The sequence below is a fragment of the Microtus oregoni genome, unplaced genomic scaffold (genome assembly GCF_018167655.1).
Source record: "Microtus oregoni isolate MIOR12 unplaced genomic scaffold, Mior012 000037F_ref0000500, whole genome shotgun sequence".
Classification (NCBI taxonomy): domain Eukaryota; kingdom Metazoa; phylum Chordata; class Mammalia; order Rodentia; family Cricetidae; genus Microtus; species Microtus oregoni.
In genome coordinates, this window is record NW_024543096.1 from 20117733 (window position 1) to 20132462 (window position 14730).

Genomic DNA, 14730 nt, shown 5'->3' on the forward strand with positions numbered 1-14730 from the left:
TGCGGGACACCGTGGGACCTGGAAATTGCACTCGGGCTATTAGGTTTGGCAGCAAGCGTCTCTACCCTCTAAGCCACTTTCTCAGCTCCTGGATAGTTTCTTTAGTGACTGAGAGGGATAGAATGGGAAGAAATTTTGGTGTCAGACATGCTAAATTGAACACGACAGCTGAATGTATTAGCACAAAACACCAGTAGACAGTTGGAATTACAACACCAACTCAGCAAAATGACCAATACTGACTGCAATATAATTCCAAGGAGAAAAAGCTATAAGGCAAAAACAAATGAGATGTGGAAAGATACCTAAGGTACTCTGGTTTCCTAAAAGATAATAAAGGTCACAGTTTCAAGAAAGATGGGAATAATGGTCATGATCAGCAAGTTCTCAAAAAGTTCCATATCCCATTAAGATTGAATACAGACAATTAAATTTGCCTGCCTTTAAACTGGTAGAACAGGAATCAGACACCGAACATGAAGAAAAAAACAAGCTTTCTTTAGAAGAATGCAGTTTAGCATTGCGTTAGCATTTTAGCTGGCATTATGTGTGATTTTAAATGCAGCTCTTATACAATACAGTCAAGACCTTCTATCATCGGACCCCTACCTGTCTCTCAGCTCCTGGCAGTATTCATTTTCACTTCACAATATATTAAACTGTCTGCTACCGCAGTCAAATTGCCTGACTTCAAATGTATCGCCAATATCTCAAAGGAGGAAGATAACACTTGGGTCTTAATGTTTTCTGGTAAAACACACATATACTCACATTGGCAGCTTCAATGTGAGAAACGAATTCGTTAACATGTGGTGAGAAAATTCATTTTTCCATAGCAATATTTGCATGAGGTATTTATCATTAAGGTTATAGTTCCCTGTGCGGTACTATAAAGAACTGTGAGAAATCAAAACAGCACTGACTCTTCTACAGCTAAGAGGAGAGGGAAAGGGGAGGGGAAAGGTGAAAGAATAATGCAATTTTCTATTTTTTAAATTTGCAATAGCTATAGTAGCCTTAAAAACTACAACATTACAGTCCCAATAGCTAATTGGTGGTTCATACTTAAATTTAACCAGCATTGCCAATAACAATTTTTATTTTTTAGTCTATTACCTCATGGTGTTTGGCTTGCATAACCCTTCATCTTCAAGCAATAAAATAAAAAAATTAATTTTTATTAGTTCTGCACATTTTTTCATTGGATTTCCTTGGATTTTTCTGTGACACTGACATTTTAAGTGCAAACCCACTTCTTTAGTAGAATGTCTTTGATTTTACTTTGCAAACACTTATACGATGCTTATGAAATCCCAATGGTGACTTAGAAGTAATGTGACCTTCTTGGGGTAGCTTAAAAAGAGATAGCATCATTTGGTCTCCTCTCTGATAATGCTTTTCATGATTGTCTCTGCTTAGTTTATCCATTGCTAATTTTCTACTTTAAAATTTTTAATAAATATGAAGAGATAGTTTGAAGCGATATAAGATTTCTGCTTTTTGTGATAATCTGAGCTTCTGGAGAAGCACAGTAGCCCACTCCTAGCTTTGAGTTTTTCAATGGTGCTTTCAAGGCTTCCTTTTGTATCTCAAGAGGCCATCCTGAATGCATTGGCTCGCATAACTTTCCCCTCTATGAATACCAGTTCATGTGTTAGCATTGGCTCTTTGTTCCCACCAAGCTCACATCTTGTTGTTTCTAGCTGCTGGCCACTTGTGGGAGGGGCACATTCTAGAAAGTCTCATTTTTACTCCAAGTTTTCTGTTCCATATAGCAAGTGTGTGTGTGTGTGTGTGTGTGTGTGTGTGTGTGCGTGCGCGCACATGCGCGTGTGTGCAGCTCTCTTCACCATACATCAAAGCATCTTCATGTTGTTATAAAATTCTGCTAACAAAAAGTAACCGGGCAAACAATAAAATAAAAAAATTAATTTTTATTAGTTCTGCACATTTTTTCATTGTGATTAGCATCATTTTGGGTAATAGTAGCATTTTCCCACATGCAGTTCATGAATATGGTTTGTCTAAATATTTTTTAAGAAAAGAGGTGCCTATGGTCTGCTTCTGTAAGAAACACAAAATAGGTCTATGTGATTGACTATGTAAGTGTAATGCTCTCTGTTTTTGAGGAAAAGAAATTAGGAAGCCCACATTGATATTTAGAACAATCTAGAGAATTGTTTCCAAAGCAAAAAAAAAAAAAAGAAAATTAAACAGCAATTGGGGTTAAGGACAGAGGTAGGTAAGCGCTACAATCAGCAGTTAGCATAGAGACGACAAGAACTATAAATCAAATGTTATCCCCTTTTCCAATTGCAAATCCTAACTTGGATGTGGAGTGGTGAATGTGTTTTGCCCCTTAAAATTGTGAAATGAAATAAATGTAATAAAAAGGCAGAGATCTACTGCTACCTTGGCATGTTTTCATTTCTTAGTTAGCAAAGATCTTCCATGAAAAACAGTTATGGATAGAAAGTAAGAAAAGTGATTGTGAAATCAACCCGAAGATAATTTCCTCTTCATATGTACATAATGCTGAAAAATAAAATAAAGTGACTTTGTACAGTATTTATATCCGCTTATAAAACTCTAAACATGTTTTAACAGGTTAAGCAGTGTAGTTGGTTTTTTTTTCAAACATGTATGTACAGTCTGTCTATACACTGAATGTTACCCACCGGAAATTTAAAAAGAACCCAAACGTCATTAAAGTGTTGCAAACTATTGCTTATTGACTTAAAGAAACGAAGTCTGCTAAACGGTTTCCTTGACTTAGCCACTGACCTATGGTTTCTCATGAAGGAGATTCTGAGCGGTGGGAGAAACTAGATACCGCAACATGGTAATATCAACATGCACTGGCAGCATCCACACTATCTACAATGGTACAGAATACGGTATATTACCTGTGGAAAGCTCGCAAGCTACATTTCGTGTGGTACATATTTGATGCAATAAATACTGTGCTTAGGTCACTGTTCGTTTGCTCAAACGTGCACCACAGAGTAAAATGACTATTTACATGATAAATAGCATTTCATTAACACGTACAGTGTCAACCTCGCTGAGAGCTGAAGGTGGCTAAACAAAGTGCAGGATTAAGCAGAAATTTATAAAGGGTTCGCTTGGTTCAATTCACTCTGCTAGGGTTGGGGGTAGGGCGTCATATTCAGTAGTGAGAGACTTTTAAGAGACAACGAACAGAAACACGGCGTGGTTCCAGACGTTTGAATGAAGTGTGCACCCACTAAGACTTAATGACCTATCCTGAAAAGTCTCCTTGGACTAAGGGCTAGACTTGACAAAACTGGATGAACAGAGCCCCTAATCTGATGATCACCACAGTGTGCACCCCGGGCACCCCCTCAGGAACACAGATGATATGGAACTGTTGAAGAACGGGCTCTGCTTTCCTTTGACCTTTCCTCGGGCATAATCCTAAGGTGTAGCATAGCCCCGTGCAAAACCACACCTTGTGCAGAAAGGAGGGCCATACCTCCAGGTGACACACCTGGAAAACAGTTCCTTTACTCTATTTCCCAACAGAAACCGTGTTTACAAAATTAGTCACATGTAACAAAGGACACATGATTAAAAAAAAAAGATGAATCCGCTAACTGAGCTTGTAAAAAACGTGACAAATCTGGCAGTTGAAATGCGAATGGTGGATACAGTTACTACACTAGAGTGTTTCCCGTTAACCCCCAAATGATAGCTCTCCGCCCCTTTTAGACTGCTCCCTACAGGCTGCATAGCCATTGTCTCTGTCTTCAGCAGTGTCAGCTGGTAGTGAGAACAGTAACCGCCTGCCAAGGTCGTCTCCCCTTTACCGAGTTTGCTGACAAGGGGGTCACTGTCTTATTAGGCACTGACCTTAAGTAAATGTGTGTAAAAACAGTCGGTTTGGCATTGACCTCCCAAAGGAGTCCTTTTGACTTCACCTTCACAGGCTGTAAACAATTTGTCACCCAATTTATTATTTTTGTTTGTTTGTTTGTTTATTTCCCTTTGGCTTTTTCATCTTTTCCTTCCTGCTCATGTTTTTCCACGATTGGCTTTGTCACCCGATCGTAGGAGGGTGGACAAGCTGCAGTGGACATTGTGAGGTCAGTTTTCTCTGTAATAGAGTTTTCGTTTATCCTGTCAATGATCATGTCTTCTTTTACAAGAAGATTAGCCCCACCTTTGAGCTTGTTCTTATTGTATGTGAAGGAAGCTTGTTTGACCGTTCGCTTCAAAAGGTGGCGCCTATAAGCACGCTGAATGATAACGGCGGACACCTCTTCTTGTTTGCGTTTCAAAGTAGTAGTGATTGGCTGATAGGAGACCTTGGAGGGGTTGGAAGCCATGAACCGCTCTTCCATCTGGACTCGAAGGGCATCCATCTCTCCACTCTCCCCCAACACACGCTTTGTAAAAGCAAATAGGATGTCCAGGCAGTGGATGCGGTCTCCGCTCACCATGGGCAGGTCCATGGCGATGAGCTGGAGTTTGTTTGGTTGTGGCAAATTGAGAGGCGGTTCAAGCGCAGCTGCAAACTGAGATAATTTCTCAAATTCCATGAACTGAGTGGCGTCGGGGTCGAACTTCTCCCAGACCTCATAGAACATCTCAAAGTCGTCCTCACTCAGGGGCTCTGCGCTTTCTTCTGTGGCGACGCTGAAGTTCTCCAGGATGACAGCGATGTACATGTTCACCACAACCAGGAAGGATATGATGATGTAGCTGACAAAAAAGAAGATCCCCACAGACGGGTTCCCACAGTCCCCCTTCACCGAGCTTCCAGGGTTAACTTTATTAGGGTCACAGTCAGGGGGTTTGCTGTTGAGGATGGGGGCCAGCAGTCCGTCCCAGCCTGCCGACGTGGTGATTTGGAATAAGCATATCATGCTGTTGCCAAAGGTCTCAAAATTGAACATGTCATCAATCCCAACTTCCCTCTTAACATAAGCAAAGTTGGACATCCCAAAGATGGCGTAGATGAACATGACTAGGAAAAGCAGGAGGCCAATGTTGAACAGCGCAGGAAGGGACATCATCAGAGCAAAGAGCAGGGTGCGGATGCCCTTGGCGCCTTTGATCAAGCGTAGGATTCGGCCGATCCTGGCCAGGCGGATGACTCGGAACAGGGTAGGGGACACAAAGTACTTCTCTATCAGCTCTGCCAGGAACATTCCTATAGACAAATAATTAGAATTTCAATCAGTGAAGAAGTCATCCATTAAAATATTTGATTTATCAAAGTTCCAAAGTCAGTTCAGAACATTGAGATTCAACTGTGCAATCTTAGGCATGGTACATAGATAATACAATCATCTTCCAGTGTCTGCAGCAGACTTGTCCCAGGAAGCACTTTCCCTCTCTAGAATATCAAAATTCTTTTATATTCTTTTATATCATAGGGAATCACATTTGCATATAACCTATATACACCCTTCTGAAGGTTTTAAATTACTCTTAATCTATTTATCATATTAAACAACATAAACGTCAGAAAATGAGTTGCTGCACTTCACTTTAAAGAAAAAAAAACAAAGAAATGTCTGTGTATGGTCAGTAGATGTGCAGGGTTCTTAAACATGCTTTTGATCTCTGAATTTGTGGATACCAAATTCATAGATATGGAAGCCTGAATGTATATAGAATTCTACAATGTATAACATAAATCAACATTAATTTTAACTCAGCAAAAAATTAAAAGATAAGAACCATAGTATTTTGTTTTCAGAGGTGTTTATATGCCATAGTTAACCTGAAATCTCATCAGAAATAGATGCTGAAGTTTGCTTCAGTATCAACAGCTAAAGATGGAAGTACAAATTCATACGGCTATGATGATTTTCTCTAATTTTTTTTAACATAACTTTCCTTTTCTCACCTCATCAATCCAAAATATTGGAGTGTTTAATATTGTTTTCCTCTTCCTATAAACGATGCTTCCTTGAGTTTCTTGCACAATACTCTTACAGAATTGTTTGTGCATGTGCTTGTACACTCACAACACGCTCCAAGGTTAATGCTTCTTTGGTCTCCTGTAGCATCTCAAGTCTTTAAATTTTAGAGCTCCTTTCTCCCTGAGATTTTTTTTTTTTGGCACATGTCTGTTTATGTGGTATGAATATGTGTATGCATGTTCTCGAGTGTGTGTGTGTGTGTGTGTGTGTGTGTGTATGTGTCTTGACATTCAGAGTCTCCTTGATTGTTTTCTACTTTATTTATTGAGACAGGGTCTCTCAGTTGAATACAAAGCTCTCTGGTATGGATAGAATAACTTGCTCTGTTATTTGGGAACAACCAAGAGTCCTCTAAGTGTTGAAGTTGTAGGTAAGCTGTCACACTTGAGCGAAACGTACACAGCTGCTAGGAATCTTAACTCCAGTTCTTAAGCTTACACAGCAAGTTCTTTACATGCTGGGATATTTCTCAGCTCCTTCCCATTCTTTTTATATAAAGACTCCACTAAAGAGTAACACACACACACACACACACACACACACACACACACACACACGAGTGCACATATACCAAATAAAAAGAAAAAAAAAAACAACAAACCAAACAATGAACCCCAAAGGCCTTTAAGTACAAAGGCCTCATTCTCTTAAGTCAGCCTTTTCTGTTTCTGTCTCTGTTTCTATCTCTGTGTTTCTCTTTCTGGATATTGTAGTTACATGATTGTATCCACTGATCTGTGTTGGAACTAAAGACTACATATAAGTGAGATTTAAGATATATAGCCCATCAGAATGGATACTAACACAAAAATCCCTTCCAACAGAGAATCTTATGGTTAAAATGTTGCAGTGACCGTGTCTTAATTAAGAAGGAGTATTTTGGGCCTATGTAAGGACTTCTTCACTTCTATAAAGTATTATTTGTACATGCAGTGGAATGATCTACCTTCAAGAGACCCTTATACATTACACAATTTGAAAGATATGACTAAGTAGGAGATAGCCTATGCTGCCAGTTTCCTTCTAGAAATATTGATAATTTTCATTATCAGTCATAGTGAATTACTGTTTGTCTTTGTTAACACTTGCTTTTTAATCCCTCTTTGATTTCCTTTTCCCATTGCAACCATGTTCCACTCTACGCCATTGACCCCACAACTACATGTCTAATGCACTGCCATTCCCTATCACCAGACCAGATTTGCAGTGCCTCTCTCATCAGAATTATCTACATCAGTGGTTCTCAGCCTTCCTAATGCTGCGACCCTTTAGTGCAGTTCCTCATGTTGTGGTGAGCCCAACCATTTATTTATATTAACTATTTATATTAACCAAACTATTTTTGTTGCTATTTCCTAACTGTAGTTTAGCTTCTGTTATGAATCATAACATAAATATCTGGATTCTCCAGTGGTCTTAGATGACCTCTGTAAAGGGTCATTTGACCTCAAAGGGGTCACATCCCACAGGTTGAATGTTGGTGCTCTCAATAGTGTATAAAGTATTCAGTCTCAGTCACTTAAAATGCCATTTTTGTTTTGGTTAATAGCACAGATCTACGTAATAAAATCTACCTCAGTAACGGAGATTTTACTAATTGACAAATAAATTCAAATAAATAATGTATCAAATAGATACAATGGAAAAAATAAATAATGGAATGTTCTAGGAGCCTAACTTTGGAAGAAAAATAAATACAGCTTGATAAAACCTATCAACATTTTCACTTTGAATAATGAGATAATCTCCATTCCAAATTGGCTGTTTCAACATACACCTTTATCAGGATGAGTTTGACAGTCTTTGCACATCTTACCTACGATGGAGAGAATGACCACCACAAAATCGAAAATATTCCACCCAATAGTGAAATAATAATGGCGGAGGGAGATGAGCTTCAGCACGCACTCGCCCGTAAACAGCACGATGAACACCAGGTTGATGCGTGCCAAAATGCTAGTCACGTAATCGCTCTGGTCATCCGTTTCCACCATCATGGTAACCATGTTCAGACAGATGAGAATCATGATGCTGATGTCAAACACTTGTCTGGTAACAAAGTCAAACACCATTCCTTGAAATTTGTTCTGCGGAAAAACGCAAATACTTTCAGCCATGGGAGATCTTCCTGGTAGACATGATGTATGTTAACTACTTCCTCTATTGACCTCCTTTCTAGTATTATACATGGTACCTACCTATTGGCACCAATCCCTGTGAGAAACCTTGTAGTACACTTTTACATCTAGTTACTTAAATTGTTTTAACCATGTATATTCTTGAGAATATCAAATCCCTTGCTGAAGGGCTTCTCTCTGTATTCTCTATACAGAAACACCCTGAGTTTCCACACATCAAGGCCACAGGACTGTAGGAAGCCCATCTGATTTGGTTTTCCAAACATCAGCTGCTCTGGTTGCAGCACTTTCCAACGATCAGTTGGACCCTGTGACCATTTAAAAACATGTAGTAAATATTAATATTAGATTTGCTTTCTTCCTAGAGGATTGTCAATGGGACCCTTGACTTCAAGGACACATCTGAAACAGCATATATTTATATCACACCTTGGCAACATTAATCTGTTCCTTGCAAGCGGCTCTTGCTGATATTGTCAGACACACAAGGATGGTCTCCATGGAGATTATCAGATATAAAGGCATTCCTTGTTGTGCTACTGCAAGGTGAACATGTGAATTTGGCTACTGATAAATGGCTACTTTCAAACCTGCAGACCATTGCCTGTTTCTTCCTTTGGGAAATTGAAGGAGCCTAAGGATATTTTATTACCATAAACTTTGAGGCACACACTTGAGTCATTTCTCTGGGCAGCACTAAGTCTCAATGAAAAAATTTTCTCATTAAGAAAGCAATGCTTGGCTAACAAAATAGAAATGAATGTTTCCTAATGTTTTCTTCTCTGATTCATCCTTGGAAATATTTTCAGTTTAAAGATTAAAGAGGAGTGGGAGGAGGGGGAGGGAAATGGGAGGCTGGGAGGAGGCAGAAGTTTTTTTTTCTTCAATAAAAAAAATAATAAAAAAAATAAAAAAGATTACTGCCATGAAAATCACTATGATAGGGTAAACACTCTTTTATTATAGTTTGTTGAAGTCATCTTGGAAATATGAGAATGGTTATTTATTATCACAAATTGTGATCATTTGGACATCAGTAATTGGTAACATTTTAGCCGTATGTAAATATATTAGATACTGGATATATATATATATATTAGATACTGGAATTCTTACCTCCTCCAAAATGCTTCAATACTTGTACTAATTAAGCAACAACTACATTGGAGATGATATGCCAGTGAATACTTTGTCTTCCTCTTAATCTAAGAAAGCCCAATGGATGTTAGTCCCTCCCAATGTTTGTGTGTTCCTCACCGTTGCACGACAGCTATGGTAAGACACAGTGTGCAGATCACACTCCCTGGGTCATTTGGCTATATAGTTGGGATTCTAGTTGTATAGTTTTAAGTCATTTGAAGATGAGCTTTCATTTTCTGTATATTCTTATTCTTTTTGGTGTCAAAAAAATCCATCAGAGCCGGGCGCCGGTGGCTCACACCTTTAATTCCAGCACTCGGGAGGCAGAGGCAGGCAGGTCTCTGTGAGTCTGAGGTCAGCCTGGTCTATAAGAGCTAGTTCCAGGACCGGCTCCAAAGGCTACAGAGAAACCCTGTCTTTAAAAACCAACCAACCAACCAACCAACCAAAAGAACAAACACAAACCCAACAAACTTTAGAAAGACATAAATTAATGATGTTCAAGAAGTACAATTTTTCCCCCCACTGGAAATAGTAGTTGACTCCCTCTGTGTAACATAACACATTCAAAGCTGTCTTATAGGATTTTCATTCACTCTTTCTTACTCCTGGTCGAGGGATGGGCTTTTGTGGCTTTTTTGATCCTAATTTTTTCATCGCATTATAATATTTCTTCTGTTCTTCAGTCATAAAGATGTCTTGACCTCCAAAGTATAGAAAAGAAAAATCAAAACTGGTTAAAACCATGTCCAGTCCTACATACTTTTCAATATTATAACAAAAAATTTAAAGAAATTAGCATGACTATTCCTGTGATTTTTGAAGCTGAAAAATTAAAAGTATGTTATGGTGATTGAAATCACATTTATTTCTTAAGATAATTCAAAATGGTCATTATTATTATATTGAGAGAAAAAAAGCACAGAAACTCTTAAGTAGTTACTCAGGACCATATACATGAACTGTAAATCTTGGCTCACTGGGACACTACGTATTTAGTTCCTTAATTTAAACACATCCCCTTTTGGATGTAATACAATAATACAATGATTTTCCTATTCAGATGTAGAAAGAATTGAACACACACACACACACACACGCATGCACACACACACATATACACACATGCGTGTGTGCATACATCTTCTTAACTTACAATCTCCTTAATACTGTCAAGAATTCTAGGAAAGGGGACGAAAGAAGCCTGGGGGAGCTCAGAGATGAGTGCTCATCAGAATGCCAGGTGTGGGACAGGAGAGTGGCCCAGAGGACTGAACAGCAGCTGAGAAGCGCAAATGGAGCAGAGGAAGCTGCTAGAAATAGGATACTATCAGCACTGACAACAGCAATGATTTGTAGTGTAAAAATCCTCGGTATCGATGAGTAAATAGACTCAATAAATAGTATGAAGTAGTGGGAACTAAAGACCTCTTTGGTTGTGAAGCTCTTAAATGCACTCAAATCTATTAGCCATGAAACGTACAAACGTTAAAGTTAATTTGGCTTCCATATTATAAATACCAACTATTAAAAATCAAGAGAATGTTTGATGTCAGTGAGGAAGCTGGAAAAAGGTCACGGTCATACAGTTTATACAGTTGACTGCATGCATGACTCCAAGGAGGCAAAATATTTCACTCTGCAAATTTACTGTAAGAAAAGATTTAAACACTCAAATATTTTATGGGAAAAATTGGCAAGTCATTAAAGACTAGAAACAACAACATTAACCAAGTTATGATAAATGCATATGATACTGAGAAAACTTTGCCAAAAAGGAGCATTTAAAATTATATATTAGAAAGTATTTCATTCTAGGCTGGCCTTGAACTCGTAATCCTCCTGCCTCTGCCTCCTTCAGCAAATTCTACTGGTGTGCACCACCAAAAGCAATAGTGGGAAGTGTGCCTTAACTGCCCTTCCCCTGTAATCAGACGGATGATCTACTTAATTGTCATCATAGAACCTTCATCCAGTAACTGGTGAAAGCAGATGCAGATATCCACAACTAAGCACTGGGCCAAGCTACTTGAGTCCAGCCATAGAGAGGAAGGAATGATAATATAAGCAAAGGGGTCAAGACCATGATGGGGAAACCCACACAAACAGCTGCGTTGACAACTGAGGAACCTATATAGGACTAAAATTGGCCCTCTGAATGTGGGCAACTTGGGCAGTTTGTGGTGTTACTAGCAGTGAAAACAAAATTTACCTTTAGAGTATGAACTGGCTTTTTGGAGCCCATTCCCTATGGAGGGATACCTTACTCAGCCAAGAAATAGGGGGAAGGAAGGGTCTTGGCCCTGCCTCAAGTGATGTGAAGACTTTGTTGACTCCCCATGGGAGGCCTCATGTTCTCTAAGGATTGGATGCAGGTGGGGAGCAGGGAAGGCCAGAAGGCAGGGTGGGGGAGGGAGAGGGAACTGGGATTAGTAGGTAAAATAAGACTGTTTTAAAAATTAAAGAAAAAGTATTTCAGGGCTGGGACAATGGTTCCATGTATCCAGGCATTTGCTGCCAAGACTAACCACCTTGGGACCCAGGAGGAGGGGACCAGCTTCTGCAAGTTGTCCACTGACTACCACAAACACACCCGTGGCATGCACACCTTACTCTCATGAATAAATAACTGTAATTTTTTTAAAAAGTATTTCAGAGAGGGCCTAAGTGGTAAATGCTTTACAAGGAGGCATGAGTAACTAGGCTTAGATGTCAACACCTGTGTTAAAGTGGGCATGGCAACATGTGCTCATAATCACGGCGCTGGGAATGCAGAGATAGGCAAACCCATTGGGCTTCCTCTCTGGACACCTAGCTGAACTGATGACCTGCAGGTTCAGTGAGGGATCCTGCCTTAAAGGTTATGGTAGGTTCAGTGAGGGATCCTGCCTTAAAGGTTATGGTGGGTAGCAATTGAGGTAGATCACTATGTCCACCACTGGCCTTTATATGCATAGGCACATTCAACTGCACAGAAACTTGCACACACTCACACGAGCAAACATACGTACAACACACACACATACACACACACACACACACACACCATGCACACACACATGCATGCACTCACGCATGCAGAATATTTCCAAGTCAGGCAAAGTGATGTGTGCCTATAATTTTGATGGATATTTACATGTATATTGCATACGGTATTCACTGATCAAACATAACCCCCTTTTATCTACCCTTCCACATGCTTTTCCAGTCTCTAGTGACCTTTTAGTTTCAAATACATTGTAAAGGAGAGTGAGCTGTTATGGATAAACCATATGGAAAAAATCATAAGGTAATTTGTGTCTGAATTCAAGATCTCATTTTGACTCAAATTCAAATTCTTTGTTATTTCCTCTAAGTCAGTATGTTAGAAATATTTTAAAAATACTCATCTTCTTCTTCTGCTGGTTGAAATTGTCTATGATGACACCAATAAACAGGTTCAGGGTGAAGAAGGACCCAAAGATGATGAAGATGACGAAGTAGAGATACATGTACAGACTTTCCTCATACTTAGGCTGCAGCTCCACCTGCCAGAGGAGAGCATTTTGTTAACTGCTAGACAGCTTTGAAGTGGGGACCACATTGGTGCTTTTCCACATAGTAGATTATATTCCTAGTAATCAATCAGTAGATTTTCTTCCCATATCAACTGCCTCTAAAGAAAAGAAAAAACCCTGAAACTGGGCACTAAAAAGTTTTGGTGTTAAAAGTAATGTAATATGGCATTCTAAAACTATTTACGTAACTTTATATATGATGGATATTTTGTTATTTGGAAAGCATTGCCTTAAATTTGGTAAGTTTTAAGTTAGCTAACTTTGAGTAATTCGAAAATATTAGTGAGTTCCGTGTGGTGTCTCATGTCTGCACAACCCAAGCATTTGGGAGGATGAGGCTGGAGACCTGCCATGAGTAATTGACAAGCCTGGGCTGCAATGTAACACCCTGTCTTCAAAACAACCAAAGAAAATTGTTAGTGAAAAAAGTAGCTCTTATAAATATATAGAGAATATATTTAGGGTGCTGATTCATTTGTGTATGGATCTATACAGCCAGTAAAAAAGCAGGATTGTTCACTTGGAGGCTGGCATCTTTTACTAACCATCACCACAGTCACAAAAAGTTTTAGATCGAATAGACAGGCTAAACATTCCATTTTCTAAAATCGTCCATTGATAGCCAACTCTCAAGCTTATCGTTATAAAAATAGACATAGACAGACCTGTTACTCGTTGCACAACAAAAGAGTCAAGATTTACTATACAAAGATTTCTAACGCATTGTCTCTTTTTAAAGACAACAGAATTAAAATCGATCAAACAAGTAAAGGGAAGTCGTTGTAATGAAGTGAAATGACGTAACTCCAGACATGATCAAAAAGTACCCAGGGAGATCAGAAGGGTTTCAAGATTATATTTGTCTACATAGTGAGCTAGGTGTCTGGGCTACCAAGGAAAAACGAAACAAGAACAAAAGAAAAAAATAACAGGGAGGAAGAAACTCTAAATTTTACAGTTTAGAGATCAATCTTAGAGGAAGCCTGAGGTTTGAATGTACATCTGGAAGAAAAAGTGTGTAACCAAATAAAGTAGAATTGCCAAAAGCATTTTTACAGGCTCCAGTCAATTCATGGATACTGTAAATGTAAAGTGGATTTGAAAAGACTGACGTGTCTAAGAGATCTCCACCAGTATCTTCAGGTTTCCAGGCCTCCCTGGAGGCTGCCTATACATTTCAGCTGTTGATGACAATCATATACTTTTTCTACTTGCTCCTTTCCATCAAATATAGATATTAGAGAACATTTTCACGGCTATTAAATGAATGAGTCGAGTTTGTTTTCCTCTTCTTTCCCTTCAGATTTTTGGTTAAACTCAATACAGCATTTGCTGTTCTTGAGTGGAAACGTTTTTCCTAAATATTTTTAGCTAAAATAGTCAGTTCATCTGACTAACTATTGAGCTAATCTAGGCACCTGATCAGTATTTACAGAAGAAGTAAGCTATAAAGGATACTTACATTTCGAGAGTCAACTGCTGCATACATGATATCCATCCAGCCCTTAAATGTGGCCTGTGGGAAAGGACAGTCATGTCTTACTTTGGGTTAAAATTCAAAACTCATACTTATGAAATATTCTTACTGTACATTTTAAAGAAGTATTTTAAAGTCATTTCAAAGCAAATTTTGCAGGGATTTCGAACGAAGATACAAAGTGAAGCAGGTGACCACACATCTTCCTATTTTATAACCAGCTCTAAAGTTAGTCTCAAGCTTAACATGTTATCATAATTTTGTAGAAAGCTTTAGAAATGTAAGCAGAGCTGGCAATATATGCAGCAATTATAAATTAGGTCTGAGGATCTTCTGAAGAAATCTGTCTTCCAGGTGACCAAACTGACAACATTTAAGGTTGTTCTTTACTGTAACACTCTACAAATCATATGGTTTTATATAAAAAGCTGCAACCAGCTTTTAAAGAAAATTTCAGAAACAGC

The 14730-nt window shown here is 38.8% G+C and overlaps 1 protein-coding gene across 4 annotated transcripts in view; it reads right to left on the bottom strand.

Moving 5' to 3' along the window:
- Positions 1-1815: 1815 nt before the first annotated feature.
- The window catches only part of Scn1a (sodium voltage-gated channel alpha subunit 1), a 123388-nt gene continuing 110473 nt past the window's right edge, over positions 1816-14730 (bottom strand). For 2 of the 4 annotated variants that reach the window (XM_041631643.1, XM_041631642.1), the window contains exons 23-27: positions 14252-14305; positions 12622-12759; positions 9839-9943; positions 7771-8041; positions 1818-5176 (exon numbers count right to left, since the gene is read on the bottom strand). In XM_041631643.1, the coding sequence (XP_041487577.1) occupies positions 3999-5176; positions 7771-8041; positions 9839-9943; positions 12622-12759; positions 14252-14305 (1746 nt within the window). In that variant the 3' untranslated portion in view covers positions 1818-3998. Of the gene's footprint in view, positions 5177-7770; positions 8042-9838; positions 9944-12621; positions 12760-14251; positions 14306-14730 lie in introns of all 4 variants that reach the window. The other 2 variants (XM_041631641.1, XM_041631640.1) reach the window with 2 other exon arrangements.